At 36.5% G+C, this 16,045-nt stretch overlaps 1 protein-coding gene across 2 annotated transcripts in view; it reads left to right on the top strand.

Moving 5' to 3' along the window:
• Positions 1–16,045, top strand: part of NPEPPS (aminopeptidase puromycin sensitive) — a 117,290-nt gene that overhangs the window by 80,659 nt on the left and 20,586 nt on the right. For both annotated transcript variants that reach the window (XM_027974632.2, XM_060395568.1), the window contains exons 5-13: positions 6,377–6,484; positions 7,754–7,954; positions 8,410–8,506; positions 8,623–8,656; positions 9,806–9,920; positions 12,132–12,296; positions 13,134–13,238; positions 13,641–13,701; positions 14,959–15,068. In XM_027974632.2, the coding sequence (XP_027830433.1) occupies positions 6,377–6,484; positions 7,754–7,954; positions 8,410–8,506; positions 8,623–8,656; positions 9,806–9,920; positions 12,132–12,296; positions 13,134–13,238; positions 13,641–13,701; positions 14,959–15,068 (996 nt within the window). The remainder of the gene's footprint in view (positions 1–6,376; positions 6,485–7,753; positions 7,955–8,409; positions 8,507–8,622; positions 8,657–9,805; positions 9,921–12,131; positions 12,297–13,133; positions 13,239–13,640; positions 13,702–14,958; positions 15,069–16,045) is intronic.

Below are 16,045 nucleotides of genomic sequence, written 5' to 3'. Positions count from 1 at the left end.
GGGTGGCTAAGAGTCTGACATGGCTGAGCAACTTCACTTTCACTTTTCTCTTTCATGCCTTGGAGAAGGAAATGGCAACCCACTCCAGTGTTCTTCCCTGGAGAGTCCCAGTGACAGCGGAGCCTGGTGGGCTGCCATCTGTGGGGTCGCACAGAGCCGGACACAACTGAAGTGACTTAGCAGCAGCAGCAGCAGCAGAACCCTACTCACATTCAGATTCAGATCTTTCATCAGTATAGCAGTATTTTCTTCTGTTGCATCTTCATTATGTTTCTGCTCTGATCTCTTCTTCAGGAACATTTAATAATAGATTTAGCTCTAGTGTCTATCCCCTAAATGTACCTTTGATTGCTTTTATCACCTTGTCCTTTGTTTGTTTTTTGCTTAATATATATACTATTGAAGTATAATTGACTTACAGTGTTTCAGGTGCACAGCAAGGTGATTCAGTTATGCATATATTATTTTTGAAATTATTTTCCATTATAGTTTATTATAAGATATTGACTATAATTCCCTGTACTATACAGTAAACCTTTGTTGCTTATTTCATCTTTCTAATTAGAAATGTAGCAATCTATTCATACTAAGTCAAACAAATGGAATCAAAATATCATAAATTTTTAGGTAGGCAAAAATTCATAAGTTTTCTAAAATCTATATATCATATATATTATTTATGTATGTGTATACATAAGCTTTTTTACTATGCTTGATAAAGGCTTGAGAAAGAACATTTAAAAAAAAGAAAAAGATGGAGAAATTGGAAAACATAAACTAAATGAAATGGGAGGACTGAATGTGAAATAGAAAAAGTAAACTAGATAAAAGATCATCATATAGTCCAGTTGTTTTTAAACATGACTACTCATTAGAAGCATACCTGGAGCTCTGGAGGAAAAAAATGCAATACCTGGGCATTTGTATTTTTCAAAAAATTTCAAGATAATTCTGATAAGCATCTGGATTTTAAAAAGTGGTTATAGGTTTTTCTGTAAAATTGTAGTTTTGTTTGGTGATATAGAGTACTATTAATTTTCTGTTGACCAATCATGATACAGTGGTATAAAGTGAGTAATAGTTACATAATCACCATAGTAAAAGGTGTTTATCAGTTTTCCCAACCAATAGCCAGACAAAAAATAGATAATTATAATTTTAAGCCATAAGTGGTGCTGGGAAAACTGGTCAACCACTTGTAAAAAATGAAACTAGATCACTTTCTAACACCACACACAAAAATAAGCTCAAAATGGATTAAAGATCTAAATGTAAGACCAGAAACTACAAAACTCCTAGAGGAGAACATAGGCAAAACACTCTCCGACATAAATCACAGCAGGATCCTCTATGATCCACCCCTCAGAATTCTGGAAATAAAAGCAAAAATAAACAAATGGGATCTAATTAAAATTAAAAGCTTCTGCACAACAAAGGAAACTATAAGCAAGGTGAAAAGACAGCCTTCTGAATGGGAGAAAATAATAGCAAATGAAGCAACTGACAAACAACTAATCTCAAAAATATACAAGCAACTTAATGCAGCTCAATTCCAGAAAAATAAACGACCCAATCAAAAAATGGGCCAAAGAACTAAATAGACATTTCTCCAAAGAAGACATACGGATGGCTAACAAACACATGAAAAGATGCTCAACATCACTCATTGTTAGAGAAATGCAAATCAAAACCACAATGAGGTACCACTTCACACCAGTCAGAATGTCTGCGATCCAAAAGTCTGCAAGCAATAAATGCTGGAGAGGGTGTGGAGAAAAGGGAACCCTCCTACACTGTTGGTGGGAATGCAAACTAGTACAGCCACTATGGAGAACAGTGTGGAGATTCCTTAAAAATTGCAAATAGAACTGCCTTATGACCCAGCAATCCCACTGCTGGGCATACACACTGAGGAAACCAGAATTGAAAGAGACACATGTACCCCAATGTTCATCGCAGGAAACAACCTAGATGTCCATCAGCAGATGAATGGATAAGAAAGCTGTGGTACATACACACAATGGAGTATTACTCGGCCATTAAAAAGAATACATTTGAATCAGTTCTAATGAGGTGGATGAAACTGGAGCTGATTATACAGAATGAAGTAAGCCAGAAAGAAAAACACCAATACAGTATACCAACACATATATATGGAATTTAGAAAGATGGCAATGATGACTCTGTATGCAAGACAGCAAAAGAGACACAGATGTGTAGAGTGGACTTTTGGACTCAGAGGGAGAGGGAGAGGGTGGGATGATTTGGGAGAATGGCATTGAAACATGTATACTATCATGTAAGAAACGAATCGCCAGTCTGTGTCCAATGGAGGATACAGGATGCTTGGGGCTGGTGCACTGGGATGACCCAGAGAGATGTTATGGGGAGGGAGGTGGGAGGGGGGGTTCATGTTTGGGAAGGCATGTACACCCGTGATGGATTCATTTCAATGTATGGCAAAACCAATACAGTATTATAAAGTAAAATAAAGTAAAATTTAAAAAAAAAAGCCATATTGGGAACATGATTAACTTAACAGTATAAAATAGTTCCATACAGTTTGGGGGGGCCAAGCACAGTGATGCAAGTGGAAGTACATACATGCACATGTTTTCATCTGCCTAGCCGGTGTATGTCTTTTGGTTGGTGCATTTAATCCATTTACATTTAAGGTAATTATCAGTATGTATGATCCTATTACCGTTTTCTTAATTGTTTTAGGTTTATTTTTTGAAGGTCTTATCCTTCTCTTGTGTTTCCTTCTTAAAGTTCCTTTAGCATTTGTTGTAAACCTGGCTTGGTGGTGCTGAATTCTTTTAACTTTTGCTTGTCTGGAAAGCTTTTGATTTCTCCATCAACTCTGAAGGAGAGTCTTTCTGGGTATTCTTGGTTGTAGGTTCTTCCCTTTCATCACTTTAAATATATCATGCTGTTTGCTTCTGTCTTGTGGAGTTTCTATTGAGAAACCAGCTGATAGCCTGATGGGAGTTCCCTTATATGTTATTTGTTATTTTTCTCTTGTTGCTTTTAATATTTTATCTTTGTCTTTAATTTTTGTCAGTTTGATTACTATGTGTCTCAGTGTGTTCCTCCTTGGATATATCCTTCCTGGGACTCTCTGTGCTGCCTGGACTTGGTTAACTGTTTCCTTTCCCATGTTAGGGAAATTTTCAGTTATTACTTCAGATATTTTCTCAGGTCCTTTTTCTCTCCCTCCTCCTTCTGGGACTCCTATAATGTGAATGTTGGTGCATTCAGTGTTGTCCCAGAGGTCTCTTAGGCTGTCTTCATTTCTTTTCATCCTTTTTTCCATATTCTGTTATACAGCAGTATTTTCCACCATTCTGTCCTCCAGGTCATTTATCTCTTCTTTTGCCTCAGTTATTCTGCTCTGATTCCTTCTAGTATATTATTCATCTGCTTTTTGTTCTTGTAGGTCTTTGGTAAACATTTCTTGCATCTTCATTGTTTTCACGAGATCCTGGATCATCTTCATTATCATTTTTCTGAGTTCTTTTTCTGGAAGGTTGCCTATCTCCACTTCATTTAGTTGTTTTTCTGGGGTTTTATCCTGTCCTTTCATCTGTGATACAACTTTCTGCCTTTTCATTGAGATTAACTTTCTGTTTTGTTATGGTTTTTGTCTTAGCTGCTGTGGGACTGTGCTTTTTGCTTCTTCGGTCTGCCCTCTGATGGAGGAGGCTAAGAGGCTTGTGTAAGCTTCCTGATGGGAGGGACTGGCAGTGAGAAAAACTGGGTCTTGCTCTGGTGGGCAGGGCCTTGCTCAGTAAAGCTTTAATCCAATTATCTGCTGATGGGTGTGGTTGCACTCCCTCCCTGGTAGTTGTTTGCCCTATGGTAGGGTTAATGGCAAATTCCAAGAGGGTTTACTATGCCAAGGGAGGGGCCTTCTTGGCCTGATGCTGCCAGTGCCTCTGTCCCTGTGGTGAGCCCCTGTCAACCCATACCTCCACAGGAGACCCTCCAACACTAGCAGGTAGTTGTGGTTCAGTCTCCTGTGGGGTCACTGCTCCTTTCCTCTGGGTCTTGGTGTGTGCAAGATTTTGTTTGTGCCCTCCAAGACTGGAGTCTCTGTTTCCCCTAGTCCTATGGAAGTCCTGTAATCAAATCTCGCTGACCTTCAAGGCCAGATTTCCTGGGGATTCCCAGTCCCTTTGTCCAATACCCAGGCTGGGAAGCCTTACTTGGGGTTCAGAACCTTCACCATAGTGCAAGAACTTCTTTGGTTCTCCAGTTTGTGGGTCACCCACAACTAGATACAACTAGAGAGAAGCCCATCTACCACCCCAAAAGATCCTGTGTGCAGCAACTAAGGCCCAATGCAGCCAGACAGATCAATAAACTTAGGTCTTACTATCCATGTCACTCATTTAATTTCCTCTAGTATAAACTCATTTATTTAGTGCTGCTCCTAATTTGAATTTTTCTGTGTATTTTTTCCTTACAGTCTACTTAATTTTTTCAAACATCTTATTTACTGTTTAGTAGAATTCATAATTTATTTAATTTCTTTGACAGTGCAGTCAGACATGTTACATGTTTCCTTCGAGAAATCCTTTTCTAAAAAATATTTATTTATTGGCTGTGCTGGGTCTTCATTGCTGTGCAGGCTTTTCTCTAGTTGTGGTCAGCCTGGGCTACTCTCTAGGTGTGGTGCGCAGGCATTGCTGTGGCTCCTCCCGTTGCAGAGCACAGGCTCTAAGGCACATGGGCTGAGTAGTCGCAGCTCCTGCGCTCTGGAGCACAGGCTCCGTAGTTGTGGCACAGGGGGCTTGTTGCTCCATGGCACATGGGATATTCTCAGATCAGGGATCAAACCCTTGTCTCCTGCATTGGCAGGCGAATTCTTTACCACTGAGCCACCAAGGAAGCCCCAAGAAATCCTTTTTCAGAAGTATATGTTTCCCTGGCAGGCCAATGGTTAAGGTTCCACACTTCTACTGCTGGGGGCATGAGCTTGATCCCTGATGGGGAACTAAGATCCCACATGCTGTTCAGGCACCCCCCCCAAAAAAGAAACAAAAATTAAGAAGCAACAGTTAGAACCGGACGTGAAACAACAGACTGGTTCAAAATTGGGAAAAGAGAGTACGTCAAGGCTGTATATTGTCACCCTGCTTATTTAACTTATACACAGAGTACAGCATGCAAAATGCCGGGCTAGATGAAGCACAAGCTGAAATCAGGATTGCCGGGAGAAATACCAATAACCTCAGGTATGGAGATGACACCACCCTAATGGCAGAAATTGAAAAGGAACTTAAGAGCCTCTTGATGAAGGTGAAAGAGGAGAGTGAGAAAACTGGCTTACGACTGAACATTCAAAACACTAAGATCATGGCATCCGATCCCATCTCTTCATGGCAAATAGATGGGGAAACAGTGACAAGACTTTATTTTCTTGGGCTCCAAAATCCCTGCGGACAGTGACTGAAGCCATGAAATTAAAAGATGCTTGCTCCTTGGAAAAAAAGCTATGACAGACCTAGACAGTGTATTAAAAAGGCAGAGACATCACTTTGCCAACAAAGGTCCGTATAGAGTTGGACCATGAAGAAGGCTGAGCACCAAAGAATTGTTGCTTTTGAACTGTGGTGCTAGAGAATACTCTTTTGAGAGTCCCTTGGCCAGCAAGGAGATCAAATCAGTCAATCCTAAAGGAAATCAACCCTGAATATTCACTGGAAGAACTGATACTGAAGCTCCAATACTTTGGCCACCTGATGGGAAGAGCCAACTTACTAGAAAAGACCCTGATGCTGGGAAAGATTGAGGGCAGGAGGAGAAGGGGGCAACAGAGGATGAAATGATTAGATGGCATTATCGACTCAATGGAATGAGTTTGAGCAAGCTCTGGGAGATAGTGAAGGACAGGGAAGCCTGGTGTGCTGCAGTCCATTGGGTCACAGAGAGTCAGTCGGACATGACTGAGGGGCTCAACAACAACAATATGTCTTCTCTACCTGTGCGTATTTTGTTTGTCCTTTTTAAGATACAGAATCTTGTCAGCAGTTCCATTTCTATTTTACTAAAGATTCTTTCTTTTATAACTGATATTCTGCTGCACCACTAAATCTTATTTTGCTTTAAAGTTTATTACTCTTTTTTATGGTTACAGAAAGAATGAGATCTCTTTAAATAAGTGGGTCAAATGCTGACAGTTTTATGTGTTGTATATGAAAATGCTACTTGTATTTTCTTTGTAATCAGTGCCTAGCTTACTGCCTAGCATTAAGTGGAAAATAAATATTTGAAAAAGTGAATGAATGAATGATAGAAAGAATGGTTGTTACATGAAATAGTCCGGTAGGTTCATTCAGTGATAGTTCATATTTCATATTCTTTTTTTAAGGCTACTGATGCTCGGAGAGCTTTTCCTTGCTGGGATGAACCTGCCATCAAAGCAACTTTTGATATTTCATTGGTTGTTCCTAAAGACAGAGTAGCTTTATCAAACATGGTATGTATGTGTTAATGAGCATTCTTATATTTTGAATAAGCATTTAGCATATTTTGTTTGCTGATTAGATGGGATAGCATGGAACTACCTAGTCACCCAGCACAGTACTTGACACATAATGGGAGCACAGATGTTAGTGTTCTTAGTTTCTTGTAAGCCCTCTTTTTTTTTTTAATTGCCTCATTTGGGGAGTTTTCCCGCACCCTGGAAGAAATTCCTTGTAAGCTATGTTAACAAGATTACCTGCTTCCTTTAATTTGGAAATCTAAGTAAGAAATGAACTTAATAACTATTACCTGAGAGGAAAAAAAATCTGATAATCTTACTAAATGCCAAAAGTTATAGCCACATAATGAAGTGTATTTAGGTTTTAACTGATTGTGTTCCTGGATGTGCTCCCTTCACTGATGTCATTGAATATCATTCATAGTAGAATAAGCAATTACTACTTGAAATGTGTTGTCTAAGACTGCCTTATTTAAGACATAGAGTAGCCGGTAGACTATAATAGGAGTCTAGGGAACTTGGAAACACCTACTGGACCTGAAATAACTGGCTTTGCTTCCTTTATTAGTGGAGAGAATTCCATAGGTTCTCTTCTTAAAGATGCTTTTCTCAAATATTCTTAGAGAGCAAGCTAAGAATATTTACACTGATAATAAATTACACTGAAATGTTCATTTGCAGTTTAATGCAAATGAATTTATCAGATCAGTTCTTGAATAAGTCTTACTTGGAAGAAAAAATAGCAAGAACTTGAAACTGAGAGCCTGAATAGGAAAAAGGGAAATTAGGGAACTCTGAAAGTAAATGAGATCTGTCACAAATTTGCTTAGAGCCAACCTTCATACAGAATATGCTCTAAATCTAGAAATCTGTGCCCTTTGAAATGTCCAGTTTCATAACTACATTTTATTTTCATTAATATTTCTTATCTTCTATCCTTCATTCACTTAAAAGTATTAAGGCCTTAAAATATCCCAATACCTGTTATGTTAATAGGTATTCAAGAAAAGTTACTTCTTTTACCTTACAAATCCTTGGTAGTTTTAACACTTGAGCTCCAACTTCTTAGTATGTATGCTTCATCAGTTCACTTTCTTAGCAGGAAAAGTCTTGAGAGTATAATAGTACTGGGTAAATTAGGATAGAGAAGTAAGCAGTGCTGGAAAGGGGGAAGAAAAGGTTACAAAGCCTACAGTTTGGGGGTAGTGTTTGCTTTAAGGTATTTAATGTAAATCTGTTAAATTTTCCTTTTTTTTCCTTAAGAATGTAATTGATCGGAAACCATACCCTGATGATGAAAATGTAGTGGAAGTGAAGTTTGCTCGCACACCTGTCATGTCTACATATCTGGTGGCATTTGTTGTGGGTGAATATGACTTTGTAGAAACAAGGTCAAAAGATGGTGTGTGTGTCCGTGTTTACACCCCTGTTGGCAAAGCAGAGCAAGGAAAATTTGCGTTAGAGGTAAATGTACTTGAAGAGGATTGTTCCAACAGTCCATAACTCCAGGTTGGGGAATTTACATTTCTGATCAATTATTAGTACAATTATTTATAATCTAATCTGAAATATCTTGTGCTACTTTGGTTTTACTTTTAATAGACTCTTGGAACTAGCAACTTTGGTGTTAACATTTTGAAAGATAATAATTAAGGGAATATTAGAATGGAATTTATTAACCTAGAGAGTGGGGAGGGGGGAACATATCTAATTGTACTTTTCATACTGAGTTATAAATGGGTTAAAGTTTGGCTGACATATACAAAGCTTAGGGCTAAAGCAGTCTCTGGAGGTGGGGGTCCCCCAGGGTTGGTTTCTTGTAACTTGAGATATTTGGCTTGCAACTGGATTCCTTTGTGGATTTCTGTAGGAATGGCAATAGGATTTATCAGATGGTTCTTTTCTTTATACTTTTATAGGTTGCTGCTAAAACTCTGCCTTTTTATAAGGACTACTTCAATGTTCCTTATCCTCTACCTAAAATTGATCTCATTGCTATTGCAGACTTTGCAGCTGGTAAAGTAAATTTCATTTTATTGATAAGCTGTAATAACTTTTATTTTGAATTTTATGATTTTTCAAGAAGAAGTATGTATAAATGTCAATAAATGTTTATATTTTATTTTATGAAGGTGCCATGGAGAACTGGGGCCTTGTTACTTATAGGTATGTTAATGATGTATTACCCTGCCTTGTCTTTTAAATCACTGATTTCATGAGTGCTTCACTCCTAATTACAGTTCAGTAGCTTCTGCTTTGTGATCTGCCATAAATTTTCCTACCTTCGCCCATTTCCTTGAACATTTCAAGAATGCAGATGAACACCCTCTGGTGCTACTATCTGAGAATGTAAGATTTTGAAGTGAGCATCTGGCATTAGTAGTATTTCTAGATGTATTTTTGGCTGAGTTTCTCATTTCAGTGCCTTCTCTTCCTCCTGGTAGTTACATAGTTATATATCCAGCTTGAAGAACTTCCCCCGATTTAATGTCTTCTAGCTAAGTTCTTGGAGAAGGTGATGGCACCCCACTCCAGTACTCTTGCCTGGAAAATGCCATGGATGGAGGGAGCCTGGTAGGCTGCAGTCCATGTGGTTGCGAAGAGTCGGACACGACTGAGCAACTTCAGTTTCACTTTTCACTTTGGTGCATTGGAGAAGGAAATGGCAACCCACTCCAGTGTTCTTGCCTGGAGAATCCCAGGGACAGGGGAGCCTGGTGGGCTGCCGTCTATGGGGTCGCACAGAGTCGGACATGACTGAAGCGACTGCAGCAGCAGCAGCAGCCAAGTTCTTACGTGTCTGTCACCACAATATAAACATGTGGGTTGTATAATTTTAAAAGCAATGTCTGTAAACAAGTTTTGGCCTTCTACTTTGAATTGCCTTCTTCGATGAGCTAAGTTTTGGACACTCTGTTCAGTGTTCTTTTTGGGACTGTGGAATGCATCTTCCTCCAGCTTGCCACTTCTCTGCTTTTAATGGAAGAACTGTCTTCTCTTTCTGTCTAGCACAGTAATCCCTAATCCTTTAGACAGTTTTTCTAAAATTTCAGGCAGCTATCCTATAAACAAATTGACAATTAAACTTGCGTCACATCTTTGATCTTCTCTTGTATGAATTCAATTGGAGTAGTCTTTAATCTTCCCAGAACTTTTTCTATCCTGTGTACTCTAAGGAAATGTTTTCTTGACATCTTTAAAGCCTAACTTGACCATCTTATTTACTGTTTGAATCTCCCTCCCCCACTTCTGCATGCCTGCTTTTATTGAAATACATTTATTTTAAAAAAAAAATGTTTTTTTTTTTAAACACAGGGAGACTGCATTGCTTATTGATCCAAAAAACTCCTGTTCTTCATCACGCCAGTGGGTTGCTCTGGTTGTGGGACATGAACTCGCCCATCAATGGTTTGGAAATCTTGTTACTATGGTATTTAATATTTTTAAGTGCTCAAATATATTTTTTTCCTGCTACACCTTATGTTGGCTAAATAGTATTTCAGGTTTGGCTGGCACATTGTACCAAAAAAGTTTTTTTGATAGAAAAACTTTATTTTGAAAAGTTTTTATCAGGATATCCATGTTAATTAAGAACATACAGGTAATCTTTATTCAACAGAAAATACTACCTAAACTGTTCTAAATACTGCCTGCAAATGGGGCAAGTCATGATATTAATTTGGGTGAAAGGAAGAGATTCCACTTAGATAGACAATTTCCGTGCAGTGAGATTCAGACTGACTGAAGTTTTTTGTGTCATATGTCACTAGCTGTAAAGTAACCTGATGAATAGCAAACTATCTTTAATAAGGTTGAAATGTTTTTAAGGGTCATTTTCTTCATTGCCTAAAATTTTAAGTTGATATTTGATAGAAATGAAGGCAAAGAAACTACAGAATAACTGAAGTATATTAAAATTTCCAGCTCTCCTATTGAAGTCCTTGTTTATTGTAGTGTCTGTAGTGAATGATCTCTGTCCTCTAGTCTTGACCTTTCCCTTTTACTCTAAATGAATACTATCTATAGCAACCAACTGTGTTAGAGCTTGGAAGCACAGCTTTTAATAAGTGAACTAGAAGTACCTCTGCAAAGAAAGAACTGGAGATTGTGGAGCCAGCCAAATTCCCTGATGGCATTTTAGGCTGCCAAAGAGCAGAGCCCAACTTGGATGTTAGTTGAGACCACATGTCACAGAAATAGGCAAGAAAGAAAAACATTTAGCAACTCTTAAATGTCTGAGTTTGAGCAAACTCCAGGAGATAGTGCAGGACAGGGAAGCCTGGCGTGCTGCTGTTCATTGGGTCACAGAAAGAGTTGGACATGTCTTAGCAACCAAAACAGCAATGTGTCTGAAAGAGTTCCTAAAGAAAGTCAGCCCTTGAAAGTAAATCCTATCCTTTTTGCTTTGGTTGTTTAAAATTTCGCTTAGGGGTTAAAAGAAAAAAAAAAAGGTTGTTTGAAATATACTTTTACATGAAATTAAGTATGCTAGTTCCTGTGTTCAAACATGTCAGAAATGTTCCTTTCTCCTAACACAGCAAGTTTGTTGCCACCAAACAATTTTTTTTTTTTGCTGTGTTGAGGAGATTTTATTTTTAAACTTCCAGTAATAAATTTTAGTGGGGGAAATGTATGCATTCTCATGTTGCTTTTAAACACCTTTTTGTTGTATTTGAGTAACTTCTAGTTATTGGATGTCAGTTTTTTCATTAACTTAAATATAGGGGTTTAGAGAGACTTAGAAAATTACTAGCTTTGTACCAGCTTATCCCAGTGGAGTCTGTTAGTTAAATAAGTACACAAAGCATGTAGACAGATAGCCATTTATCACTATATTGAAAACATTTGATCTTTTCAGAATTTTAAAATACCCTTTTGTTTTTCACCATTGCATTTATCCTTTATCTTGAATTCATATAGTATTGCTTTTTTTAATGAGATTTAATCAACTTTAGTGAAAATTAGATTGAAATCTTTCTAGAAAGTTTATTTCTATTTTTAAAAATTGATTTTGTCTGTGACCCATTATATTCTTTGTCCACTCCACTATTAATTCTTATTATTAACAGATGAGAATTTTATATTCTATAAATGTTTAAATACCAGTTGTATTTAATTTAAACTTACTGCTATGACATTTTATTAATTTCATGTAATTCTTGTATAAGCAATACTACTTTTCTGTTTATCTAGAAAGTTTAACTTGTCACTCAGCAATGATTTTTTTCCCTGTCATTATGGAGATAGTTCCCAGTTTTCCTTGCCTGGCCCTAATAACTTTCTGGTTTCTTAAAGAGAGTTGTTTATTAAACTAAATTTTATATGACAGTGTAGCTCTTGCACACATTTATGCACTCTCTTCCCATTTTCCATCCTGAGGGTGTTTTTCATCCCCCTTCTTCCTCCTTTTTTACCTTTAGGACCAAAAAGTTACTTAGCAGTGGTGATAATGCCAGTGTCACCAGTTGCCATTCTTAGCAATTCTTTTGTTCATAGATGTGAATTATTTACTAAATGTTTTGAATTGAATTTTAGCTCATTAAGAGTTTTAGAGTATAATGGAAGGGACATAAGAGTGTTTTATATTAGTGGAGTGACCAGCATCTTCTTTCCTTTACATATTTCCATCTTCTGTTTTTAGGAATGGTGGACTCATCTTTGGTTAAATGAAGGCTTTGCATCATGGATTGAGTATCTGTGTGTAGACCACTGCTTCCCAGAGTATGATATCTGGACTCAATTTGTTTCTGCTGATTATACACGAGCTCAGGAGCTTGACGCCTTAGATAACAGCCATCCCATTGAAGTGAGACGTAATTTTCAGTCATTGGCCTTTCCTTTCACTTTCCATGAAATATGTAGTTTTTAAATTTTTCTTTGAGAAGAAAATTGCATGAGTGATGTCACTTACTTTTGTAGTTTATATTTCCATTTTGAAACTGCAGGCAGATTCTTTATCGAGTAAGCTACAAAGGAAATCCCCTTGAAATTCTACAAAGTTCTAGTTCTGTTTCATTTTAAACATCTATATCTTTGTAGAAGCAAGTTTTCTGTATCCATAAACATTCACTGAATTGATTTTTATTGATTAGTAATTGGGTAACCATACCTGTTGGGTAATATTATGATTCTATTGTTTCAAAGAAAATTCTAAACATACTTTTTTGTTGTCATTGCTTTATATATATTTTAATTATTTTGACTTAATCTGTCCTATTTTGGCTAGTTTATATGTATAAATTTTGCCTCCAAAGAGCTAGACTTACAGTCTACTTTGACATATTTAACCTGGGTCCTATGTAACTGTTAGCCATTACAATAAGTGCAAGAAGTCAAATGTTTTTCATCTTTCCCTTCCTGACCTTCACCTCCCTATCTCCAAAGAGATCCACAGTGAGTTGCCTCCCAGGAAAGCAGTGTCAAGACTGGAACCCAGGTCCTAAAGAGATGATGGGGATCGTGTTATGTATTCTGTTTTATTAGTACTAGTTATTACGCCCTTTTAAACAATTATACAGTATGAGTCACCTAAAGGTAAAAAGTATCTTACGGGTTAGAAGAGTTTTCCTAGAAAGCTCTTTATGTAATTCAGTATTACAGTTTGTCTGCTCCTGTTATAACCTTGAATCACACTGTCTGCCAGGTCAGTGTGGGCCATCCTTCTGAAGTTGATGAGATATTTGATGCAATATCATACAGCAAAGGTGCATCTGTCATCCGAATGCTACATGACTACATTGGAGATAAGGTAAAAAAATAAATTAATCAGCTAAATTCTTTAATGATCTCACAGAGTTTTACATGAAAAAGAAAAGTTTGATTTTATTTAGGTTAAGTTCCTAAGTAATTTTTCTAGAATCTGTAAGAATATTACTCTAGCTTATCTTTATTTCTTTTAATGTCGACTGTTTTAGTCTCTTGAATGATGTTGCAAATATATTTTGGGGGTTGGTGGAAGTCTGGTATAAAACTTAAAGTAGAAGGCAAAGTGTATACATTCTTAAATGAAAGGCAGTAGACATTACTGTGTTTTAGTAAATCTAATACTCAATTAACTTTGAGTAAATCAGTTTTTGAGTACTCTGTAGTCAAAATATACTATAATTCTGAGTTCTGACTCTCCTGGATTTTAAAAATTGTGTTTTTTCAGGACTTTAAGAAAGGAATGAACATGTATTTAACCAAGTTCCAACAAAAGAATGCTGCCACAGGTAATTTTTAATAACTTGAGATAGAAATGGAGAGAATGTTGGCACATTATCCAGAGTATGATATTTTATTTTTTTCTAAATACTCGATTTTCTATGTGACGGATAGGAAATAAAGTCGACTCTTTTGAAGATATATTACATCATAGATCAGTTTGAATCAGAACCTATTATCCTTTTGGTCATCCTCCAGTAGTCTGCTTTCCACAGTTCAGTGTTTTGCTAAAGAATCTGAAAAGTTCTGTTTACCTTACCAGAGCTTGTTCTTTTTTGGTGATTTGTGGGTTTTGTTGCCCTTAATTGACCATTGGACATTAAAATAGCTGCAGATTAACCATTTGTAGGAGTTGAACTTGTGGAACTACAGATTTTCACTGAAGGAAATTCTTAAAATTTTATGATAGTCTATGATTTATTAGATATTAGAGTCAAAAGGAAGAATAAAGGTCATTGATTGATTGATTATGAAACTGAGTTCCTTAATGAACAAAAAAAGTTTAAAAAGCAAGAAGATTTGTGTAATGTCATTAATGTTTAATAGAATCCCCAACCAGGAATTTAATAGATCGCCGATCAGGGATCAAACCCAGACTCACAGAAGTGAAAGTGCAGAGTCCTAACCACTGGACTGCCAGGGAATTCCCATGTACTTTCCTTTTTGTACATATAGTCCGTATATTTGGAATGTTCCTTTCTTCCCTGTCTAATGAGCAACTCCTCTTCAAGATTCAGAACAAAAATTATGTCTTGTGAAACCTTTATTCTTTGGATTTGTTTTTAAGGACTTTTTCCCCTGTTCATTCTTCTGTTATAGTTATGCTACATTGTATGGTTGTTTTGCTTATTCAGCCACCAGAGTTGTTTGACCATATGGACTTGACTTTGGCCTCGTCAGCATTGAATATTTTTTAACTTCTGTTAGTTGAATGGGTATAATGGTTTTAATTTTGTGAATGATCGTCTTGTAGTATTCTTGAATATGTTTCCATTTGTTTGTTCCTGTTTCTTGTTTGAACTCACCTGTTTGTCTTTTGTTTATAATTTGTAATTTTTTAATAAATTGGAACAAATTGTGATATAGTTCACTTAATGGCAAGGCAAGGGTAACATTAATTTGGTCCACTGTTTGTTTCCTGAACCTGAAAAAAAACCACAAAATTGGTCAATGATGTAGTTTCGAGTTATATAAAATTTCTGCTTTGTTTACAAAAATAAAAATGTAAATATTTTAGATTTTCATTGTTTGTATTTATCTTCTAGAGGATCTCTGGGAAAGTTTAGAAAATGCTAGTGGTAAACCTATAGCAGCTGTGATGAATACCTGGACCAAACAAATGGGATTCCCTCTCATTTATGTAGAAGCAGAACAGGTAAACTTATACAAAGTTCTTCAGTTTGTCTGATATTATATTAAATGAAATTCAATCGGTGTTACCAATTTGCTTTTCTGTACTTTTAGTATTCTAGGTAAGATTTAAACCAGCCCTTATACTCCTTTCTCAGTGATTTATTATCTGTATACCCAAAAGTTTGCCCCACATCTTTAAAATTATACATGGGTACAGTAGAAAACAAAATATTGTCTGCCCTTACTGTCCTCGAGGAAAACACTATAACATTGTTGATATAATTCTAAAATCACCAAAGGAGATTTATTCTAAGAATGCAAAGTTGGTTTAATATTAAACAAATAAGCAAGGTATTGACTCATAATTACTACATTAACAGAATCAAATTAGAAGAACCATATGCATTACTAGATGCATAAAAATTTGATAAAATTCAACACCCATTTATAATACCCTTCTTCAAAATTAGTTTTTAATGTTGGATGGCAGTATGATGTGATTTTGATTAGAATTAACATTCATATTAGTTGAACTGTTATCTGAATTCAGACAGGTGTAGTTCAAAATGAGTTGTCCTCCAGAAGGATTGAAAATTACACATCAGAAAGTTTGTCTTAACTTAGTTTAACTGTATGAAATTGTGAAATCTTTCTCTTAAATGTCTTTGCCATGGTTTTATGAGCTGCATAGAGAATTAATTCCGTTCATTTAGGGAGGAAGATTCATAGCTCCTTTTTGGTATGTGTTTGTCCTTGTGGTTCTGCGTTGTCCCTAAAGCTAATATTTTACAAAGCCTTCTCATTGTGGCAGTTTAAGTTAGTAAATTTGCTTTTCTGTAATTTAAGAATCTAGATGACATTTAAATCAGCGCTTCTACTCTCAGAATGCACCCAAGTGCTTGCAAGTTAACCTTTTAGAGACACATCTTAACCTTAAATATGACTGTATTTTATAATAAAGTATACACATTGGAGGACCTCTCATATTGGCTGCAAGCA

This window comes from Ovis aries, chromosome 11 (genome assembly GCF_016772045.2).
Source record: "Ovis aries strain OAR_USU_Benz2616 breed Rambouillet chromosome 11, ARS-UI_Ramb_v3.0, whole genome shotgun sequence".
Taxonomy (NCBI): Eukaryota; Metazoa; Chordata; class Mammalia; order Artiodactyla; family Bovidae; genus Ovis; species Ovis aries.
This window is presented reverse-complemented; position numbering and strand designations above follow the sequence as displayed.